The following is a 9,417-nucleotide window of genomic DNA, read 5'->3' on the forward strand; positions in this document are numbered from 1 at the left end:
CTTTTTATTAATATGGATTTCTGAACTTTGTTTAGGGGAATGACCTATAGTAGCACAAATAACATGAACTATAAATCGACTGTTGAATTATGCCTCAGCGTGGACCATAGCTAACCAAGGGCGATTCTTTTTTTTTTTTTTTTTTTTTATTTTTTAAAATGCTTATTTATCTTTGAGAGAGACAGAGTGCACGTGGGGGAGGGGCAGAGAGAGAGGGAGACACAGAATCGGAAGCAGGCTCCAGGCTCCGAGCCGTCAGCACAGGGCCTGACGCGGGGCTCGAACCCACGGACTGCGAGATCACAACCTGAGCCGAAGTCGGACGCTTAACCGACTGAGCCACCCGGGTGTCCCCAAGGGTGATTCTTCTAATCAGAAAGACCCAAGGAAGTCAGCAGAGAAGCGATTTTCACTTTGCCTTGTTTTATGAGACTAGAAAATGCTGTCACGTCTGCAGGTTCCAGTTGTTCAAAATGGACCGGTGTCCCTACAACCCTTTTCAAAGCAAATCTCCTCTCCCAAATCCATTTAAGCTTTGGGAAGAGGATTTGTCTAAGAGCAGATAGAAGCACCCATCAAAAGTCTGCTCACAAAATATTTGGCAACTCGTGTGTCATCTGTTCTCTGGGGAGCCAATATAAGCTTGTGCCTCTGGAAACACAGCTGATTGCTTCATAAATCAGTGCGACTGTGGCTGGCGGTGGTGACTTACTTCTTAAACTAAGTCTGAGGAGCGGGAGGCAGTCAATTATTTTTATACGGTGAATGCAACTCAATTCCTGTCTGTGTAAAAATTGTCCTCATTAGTTCCTTTTTCCATACGGTTCCTCGTCTCGCCCCTGTCTGTGCACTTTTGAGGATTCTTCTCAGTCTCCATTTTATGAGCCCATAATAATGACCGTGGTGTCATTTAGTTAGAAGCACGTGCCAGGCACTTTCTGTGCATTTCTCACTTAATTCTCACAACGATCCTGTCAGGTAAGTGGCTTATAGGCAGGGAAAATGAACTCAGAGAGATCACGTCATTTGCTTCAAGTCACACAACCAGCAAGTGACTTAGTGAGATTCAAACTCAGGCCTGTCTATCTCCAAAGCCTGTGCTTTTAATTTTTTTTAAGTGTTTATTTATTTTTAAGAGAGAGAGAGACAGAGAGAGAGAGAGAGAGAGAGAGAGAGAGAAAGAAAGAGAGAGAATGAGTGGGGAATGGGCAGAGAGAGGAAGACAGAGTCCAAAGCAGGCTCCAGGCTCTGAGCTGTCAGCCCAGAGCCCGACATGGGACTCCAACTCACAGACCGGGAGATCATGACCTGAAGTCAGATGCTCAACCGACTGAGCCACCCAGGCGCCCCCAAAGCCTGAGCTTTTAAACATTACTATAGTTTTCTAATATCATACTCAGGTTCAAAACACAGATCTCTATTTCTACCTTGGCCAGACAAGAAATAAAACTACCCAAGACCTGTCCCTTGTTATGATAAAGAAGAATCTGCAATTCTTTTTCTTTACCCTGACTGTGCACTGAACGGGTTTTCTGTGTCCTTGTAGGGAGACCACACCATGGATGAGAACCTCAAGGGGAGGTCCACTGACTTATTTTTAAGTCTGAGAGTTTATGATGAACACTCTCAGAAACTAGGAAAAGGCAAAAGTATAAAGATTTACGTTGCTCTTAACACTTTTATGCAACAGAGTGCTAGCCAGTGCAATAAAGCAAAAAAAATGAAATTAAGGGTATTCAGATCTCCTGTCCTGAAAGGAGAAATAAAACTGTTTTTATTTGTAGATGGCACGACTGTTTATATATAAAATCCCAACAAATCTATAAAAACTTTCTGGAAAGCTCAGTTACAGTTGCAAGATATCATTTAAGTATACAAAAATCAATTGTTTCTCTATATTGTCAATGAACATGGGGACACCAAATTAACACTATAATACCATTTTCAAGTTTATTTTGAGAGAGAGACAGGGTGGGGAGGGGCAGAGAGAGAAGGAGAGAGAGAGAACCCCAAGCAGCCTCCATGCTGTCAGCAGGGAGCCCAATGTAGAGCTTGAACTCATGAACGGTGAGATCATGAACTGAGCTGAAGTCAGATGCTTAACTAACTGACCCACCCAGGTGCCCCAACAATATAACATCACTTATAATCATTTAAAAAAAGATAAGATATTTAAGTATATATCTAGCAAAACATGCACAGCGCTGGTATGCTAAAAAGGACAGAGTATTTGTGGAAGAAATCAAAGACCCCCTGAAAAAAAGGAGAGACATACCATGTTCATGGATTGGAAGATGATATAGTAAAGATATCAATTCTCATACTGATTATAGGCTTATACACAATTCCCATTAAAATTCCAGCAAGAGGGACACCTGGGTGGCTCAGTTGGTTAAGCATCTGACTCTCGATTTTGTCGCAAGTTATGATCCCACAGTTTTGTGGGTCTGAGCCCTGAATTGGGCTCTGTGCTGGCAGCATGGAGCCTGGTTGGGATTCTCTCTCTCTCCCCTCCCTCTCTCTCTCTGCCCCTCCCCCTCTCATGCTCTCTGTCTCTCTCAAAATAGATAAATAAACCTAAAAAACTTAAAAAAAAATTATTTTAACGTTTTTATTTATTTTTGGGACAAAGAGAGACAGAGCATGAACGGGGGAGGTGCAGAGAGAGAGGGAGACACAGAATCGGAAGCAGGCTCCAGGCTCTGAGCCATCAGCCCAGAGCCCGACGCGGGGCTTGAACTCACGGACCGCGAGATCGTGACCTGAGCCGAAGTCGGACGCTTACCCGACGGAGACACCCAGGCGCCCCCAAAAATTTTTAAAAAAATAAAGAAAATTCCAGCAAGATATTTTGTATATATAGACAAGCTTCTACTAAAATTTGTGTGGAAAGGCAAAAGAATTAAAATAGGTAAAGAGACATTTTTTTAAAAAAGAAAAATAAAGTGGGAGGAACCGCTCTACCCGATTCAAGACTTCGCATAACTACAGTAACGAAGACCACGTCGTATTGGTAGAGGGACAGACACCTAGATCCACGAAACGTAACAGGAATCTCAGAAACAGCTCCCCCACAAGTATGGCTAAGTGGGTTTTGACAGTTTCAAAAGGAGTCCAACGGAGAAAGGATGGTCTTTCCAACAAATGGTGCTGGAGCCACGTCATATCCACATGCAATCAAAATGAACCCGGACTGAAATCTCGCATCATATACAAAAACGAACTCAAAATGGCGCATAGGTTTAAACATAAAATATCTATAAAGCTTTCAGAAGAAAATGTATGAGAAATCCTCGGGAATCAAGGACCCGGTGACATGTTCTTAGACGTGATTCGAAAAGCATGAGACTTCAAAAAACCTGAAATTTATTTTTCGAAAGTCAGGTAAAATAAAAGACAGTGATAACACGAGTTGCTGGTGAGGATGCAGGGAAACCGTGTCTCATACACCGCTGGTGGGAATGCAAAATGGTCCAGCCGCTCTGGACAACAGTCTGGCACTTTCTTTGGAAACCATACACTCACCATATGATCCAGCAAGCACCCTCCCGAGCATTTATCCCAGAGGAATAAAAACTTGCGTTCACACAGAAACCTGTGCACAAATGTTCATAAGCAGATTTATCCGTAACAGCCCCCAAATTAGAAACAACCAGAATGCCCTTCAATACGTGAACGGTTAAACAAATGGAATATTACTCAACATCTATACCACGGGATATTACTCAACAATAAAAAATAACAGGTGATCTCAAGGACATTATGCTGAGTGAGGGGGGAAAAAAAAACCACAAACGACCTCAAAAGGTCACCTGGGGTATAATCCATTTACATAACATTTTCAAAATGTTTTACACATCACAACAGTCTCCGAAAGCTCTAGAAAGGGCGAGAGGCCGTTGCCCAAGCCAGGTACTTCAGACGGCCCTCGCTGTCAGGCCCAGAGCAGGGGTCAAACACCTGCCCCATGCCCCCCTTCTAAATGGGTGCTGGGGAGGGGACAATGGGTGGGACATCTGTACACGTGGCCAGCAGAGGACAGACGGCACATCACACTTTGCCTCATACCAATCTCTGCTACATATGCTGGGAAGACCCAATATATTCGGCAGTTGGGTTACTGGCAGCACGTGAAGCACAGATGTAAGCCAGAGGGTGCGCTTTAGAAGAGCCTGGAATCCACAAGAACAGTAAGGCTGCGTGGAGGGGGGCGGGGGGAGGTGCTGGGAGCGGCAGGAACAGCTCTTACCTCTAAAACAAGGTCAGAGTCTTCATGCCTTCCAACAGTAGTGCTTTTATTCAGGACAAGAAAGCCTTCTGCGCTCTTTAGGTAGGCTTTCATACTCTCTGCTTTCCCTGTATAAGGTTTTCAGAAAAAACTCCATTAGGAAAATGCAGTCTTCTGGTTACTCAACACCACCACATTGCGAACGGGACGAAACGCACCGTATTGTTCCAAGGAGAAATCGGCAGGGGTAGGGGAAGGTAGACGGACTTCCCCAATGATCACACTTTTGATTCTGCAGATTTCTGAGACTCCCTTTTAAACAGTGACATTTAACGAAGATGAGCTTGGTTCTGACAAATCAGACAGGAGACTTTTTTTTTTTTTTTTTTTTTTTTTTTTACGTGACTCGGAGCACAAACCACCAGTAGCTGAAAAAACCCAACGACAAATCTGAATTCCACTGATAATCGCTGTGCGCCTCCCATGAAGCACAAGGGGAGTTATCTGACACAGCAAGTAATCGTGTTCCTAGCCCGCCCCCTACTAGCTCTGTGACTTTGGGTGAGTTACTTCTCTCTCCATGCCTCAGTTTCCTCATCTGTAAAACGGGGTTAATAATACTCTGTACCCCGAACGGTTCCATGAGGATGAAATGCAAACATACGTGTGAAGCATTCAGAGTGGACGTCTGTCCTATTATTATTATTGTTCCAAATCTTGGAGCTAAAGAATTCTAAGCTTCTACAGAATTCCTGAAACTGATGAGTCAGTCGGTGAGGGAATGGACTTTAAATGATACTTTCTCTGAATCATCGTGAGTCACTCCGTTCCTTGATACACTTGAGGGAAGAGGGGTGACTTTGAAAGGCAAAGGATTAAGACGCTAGCTTGGAGATATGATCAGGACTCTGCACCTATGTTCCCCCAATGTTTTATTAGGAAGATGTCCAAGATGCAGGACCGCTGAAAGAACTCCTTCCTGTCCACCACCTAGATCCTACAAGTGACATTTCACTATTTTTGCTGTACCACACCTCCACCCATCCGTCCATTCACCTAACCATTTTATCGCCTGATGCATTTCAAAGTAAGTTCTACACTGGTTTCCTCACATGGAAAAATGTCAGTGACTTCAGTAGGATCCCAAACGCTAATAATTCATATGGATGGTGCTTGGATTCTGATTCGAGATACGTCCAGTCACACAGTGTGACGTCCCCCATCGCCACGGCCGGGCCAAGGAACGGAAGTCCCTCTCTTTTCAACTGAACGGTCCCTGACACGTGAAGCTGTCGGACTGCGGAGGAAAACAAAGACCCTCTCGTTGTGACCGTACAGAGTCTCGGGTCTGGTTCCACCCTTCATCGACGTCTCCATCATCAACTATTGAATCCCTACTAAGTGCCAGGCACTGTGCTATCTTCTGACACACAACTGCTTCTTTTCAACCTCAGCACAACCCTGCGGGGTAGGTATATTGGTACTGTCCCACTCTACAGTCCCTCTGAGACTCGGAGAGATTAGGGTCACTCAGCGGCAAGTGTCAGGGAGGCAACTCTGAGCCTCTGCATGTAACTGCTGGACCATCCGCCCGCAGCTCAGCCTTCGGCACGACTCCGCTAATGCTGGGTGGGGCAGAGCAGGCTGGGGGGAGCTGCACTGTCCGTTGACCCTTGGGATGTGCAGTAACAGAGAGTCCTTGACAACCAGGATTCCACCCCCTGAAAGGAAGAAAAGACCCCACGGGTGTTGGGGGGAGTAAGAGAAATAAAAATAAGCCAGAGAGCTTATTTTCTATTTGTAAGCTCCGAGAGCTACAGATGCCTCATAAGTATTGATGACCTCACAGAGTGAGAGATACATTTTGTTAAGTTCACTGTCACTAACAGAAGGGGATAGGCATCTCCTCTTCCAAAAGAACCATGCTCTGTTGTCATCAAATGACTTCAGTTATTTACTTCAGCTGCAGAGGACCACGTTGTCAAGCCACACGTTCAAACCTGACGCAAACCTGGGAGAAACGTCTCTTCTGCAGGAAAACCACGGGAAATGCCACTAAACTGAACCCCAGGACTTGGGCCAGGTGCATGTCTGAGTTTTAGCTCTCACCCCAGAGGTTCCCAGGGCTGGCGCCTTCTCTCTGCTCAGATGTCCCTCCTTGTGGCCACCTGCCACGTAGCCTCGCTTCCTTCCTTGTACTCATCCCTCTCTGACATTTTCTTGTTCCTTTCTTTAGTTGTGTTTGTTGCTTGTTTCCCTTTCGCTGAGATGTGTGCTCCAGGAGAGCCAGAACTGTGTTGTTTTTGTTAAGGGACAATTCTTCATGGGTATCTCGTGTTGGTACCCATCTTTGGAGCAAAGGCATTGACCAATTTTGTCCTGTGTCCTCGGCCAGCATCTATAAGCTGGCCAGGCTAACTTACTAGCTCACACACAAGGTAAAACCTCAGACCCTTTGCAGTTCCTGGCAGTTTTGCTGGTTACCCCATCTCCAGCACCTGGAGCAGTGTCTGACACACAGTAGGTGCTCAATAAACACTAGCCGAATGAAGGGAATACAAATGGCACATCAAAGCAAATCTGTGCGGCCAGTTGGCTACGAATCTCCCTATTCAGCGTCTGCCTTAGACATCCTTCTTGGAAAACCTAAATTCTATCTGTAGCTTTTGGGTTGGACGATATTTCTCCACCTTCATCTTGCCCTGTGCAGTCACTCCCCTGCCTGAAAACATGGTAGAAAGTAATTTGAAACGTGTTAAACTCTGTAAATTCGTTCTTAGTGCCCTGAAGCACCAGGCATACGAAAGAGCAAAAGAACCTCAGTCACCTGCCCTGCATCCCTCCGGACCACTTCGGATGCCTCAGAATCGGGCTAGAGAAGCAATATTTCTGGTGAGGGCTACAGGTCTTCAGTGTCCTGGGAGCTGCAGAAGTTCCTCAAGGAAGGGAAGGTTGGGGCAGGGGGATCTCTGACCACCGGGTGGGTGTTGCCCCTAAATCAGGGGAACCAAAGGGCACCCCGCTATTCCCGGCTGTACCCCATCGGATAGCTTAAAGCGGCACATGTGGTGCCAAGGAAGGTTCTGGAAGCTCCCGCGCAGGCTACTTCCGGAGGCAGAGTGGGGGGGGGGGGGGGGGCCTGCATTTTAGGGAGGACGGACTGCTGTCGGGACACCTGCTCTGGGGTGCTCCCGGGGACCCAAGTGTGGACCGGAGAGGAGTTCGAGCTCGGGGTGGGTGGGGCCGGGTCCCGAGCCTCCTCTCCAAGCTCTTGACCTCGCAGGGCCGACCCGGTCGGGGCCCCAGGTCTCCGCCCGCTGCCTCCTCCCGGTGCCGCACTCACCTGCCCGGAGGGAGAAGCCCACGCCCAGTCGCCCTCCGAGAGCCCCGCGGGCTCGGGAGGCGCCCGGCCCGCTCCCCGGGCGAGGCGGCCTGGCCGCGCTCCCGCGGAGTCTCCAGCCGGCGGCCAGCACCCCGCGCGCCCGCCCGGCCTGTGTACGTGCGTCGCCATGGCAACGCCGCCGTGAGGGGCGTGGCCTGCGCGGCGGGCGGGGGTGGGGGCGGGGGCGGGAAGCGTGGGGACCCAGGCGGTGGCGTGCGGGGCGAGCCCTCGAGGAGCCCAGCCTGCGGCGGCCCCCTGGGGCATCCTCGGGGCCCGCCACCAGGGGTTCCCCAGGCCCGTTTCACAGATGGGGACACGGAGGCTCCGAGGTCACAGAGATAGGCCACGGTTTTCCAGGGAGGAAGGAGCCGACGCGAGAATCCTTCCTGCCTACCATCCTTTGCTCTGGCTGGAGGCGTGAAGGCGGGGTGGGAGGGCGATGGCGCTGAACCCGGAGAAGCTCAGGGGTTGGTAGCTCCTGCCCCCCCCGAATCTCTAGTCCTCTCTGCTGCAGACGAGAAAATAGAGTAAGCTGGGGGGGACCACCACCCAGGTGGGAGGGGGATGGGAGGGGGATGGGAGGGGGATGGGAGAGGGATGGAGTGGAAGGAACGATTTTGAAAGAATGAGGCTTTTTTCCCATGTGCTGGGAAAGGGATATTTCCAAACCGCCAACCCCACTAACAATGTTCCTGCCCTTTCTTGTCAAAACTGACGTTTATTCATTCATTTGTTCTTCATCTCTACAGACATCCCCTGGGTCCCCAGAGTTGACCTGCATCAGTCACCACTGTCCCTGAAGCCCCCACCATGGGCACCGGGCTGGAGGGAGGAAACATGCAAATCCCAAGAACTCCCGCCACCCCCATGTCACCTGTTTCAGACCAGCCCCTTGTGCAGGGGAGCAGAATAGCCCAGCTGACTGCCTACCTGGAGAATGCTTCCAATCCCTGGCAGGAAATGGCTGGCAAGGTGCCTCAAGAAAAACTCAAAGCGTTTAGGAAAGATGAAATATGGCAGACTCTACCCCAGTCAATCAGAACAAGAGCTAAGAGAGAAATCATGGAAATGGGTATAGCGAAGATGCTCCAACATGCCTAGAGGCTTTTAGCAATGCGGATTCCCCGGCACAGATCCGATCACAGATCCCGAGTAGGCGGATGTGGAGCATGGCCCAGGAATGTGCATTTGTTACAAGCGTGGCAACCCCCTTGACTTACGCAGTAGAACTGCAGAGACCTTCCCTGGAGCCTTTCCATAGAAATCTCTTCCAGGGCCTCACCCAGCCTGGAAGGTTCTGCCTGGGTCAATTCCGCACAACCAGAAAGACCCCAGGCATAAAGTTTGAGGAGTGACCACAGAAACTAGGGCCTGATTACTAATAGCTTCACAGGAACAGGGAGGGTCAGGCTCAATTCCCCAAGGCCTTTCTACCCCAGGGCCTTTGCACTTACTGTTTCCTCTCCCTAGAAACTACTTGCACCAGAGATGATCTTCACCTCCTTTAGATTTTACTCAAATACCACCTCACTTAAAATTCTTTAAAAAAAAAAAACAACAACAAAACCCAATAGAGAAGAAGGAGCAACAAGACAAGAACAAAATAAAATAAAAACCCTGACACTCTATCCCTCTTCTTTTCATCTTACCGCTTGTCACTTCACATATTATCTTATTTATTTATCTCATTTGTCTTTCTCTCTGCCCCACCCTCTATTAGAAACTAAGCTCCACGATGACAGGGATTTTATTCTGTTTAGTTCACTGCTGGATCACCAGTACCTAGAACGGTGCCTGAGTGCGAGAG

At 48.5% G+C, this 9,417-nt stretch overlaps 1 protein-coding gene across 8 annotated transcripts in view; it reads right to left on the reverse strand.

Moving 5' to 3' along the window:
• The window catches only part of FHAD1 (forkhead associated phosphopeptide binding domain 1), a 123,343-nt gene extending 115,636 nt beyond the window's left edge, over window positions 1–7,707 (reverse strand). For all 8 annotated transcript variants that reach the window (XR_007155058.1, XM_047872729.1, XM_047872735.1 and 5 more), the window contains exons 1-2: window positions 7,572–7,707; window positions 4,250–4,356 (exon numbers count right to left, since the gene is read on the reverse strand). Coding sequence is in view for 7 of the 8 variants with exons in the window: in XM_047872729.1 (XP_047728685.1) it covers window positions 4,250–4,342 (93 nt within the window). In the remaining variant the exon portion in view is untranslated. The remainder of the gene's footprint in view (window positions 1–4,249; window positions 4,357–7,571) is intronic.
• Window positions 7,708–9,417: the final 1,710 nt, after the last annotated feature.

Source organism: Prionailurus viverrinus, chromosome C1 (assembly GCF_022837055.1).
Source record: "Prionailurus viverrinus isolate Anna chromosome C1, UM_Priviv_1.0, whole genome shotgun sequence".
NCBI lineage: Eukaryota > Metazoa > Chordata > Mammalia > Carnivora > Felidae > Prionailurus > Prionailurus viverrinus.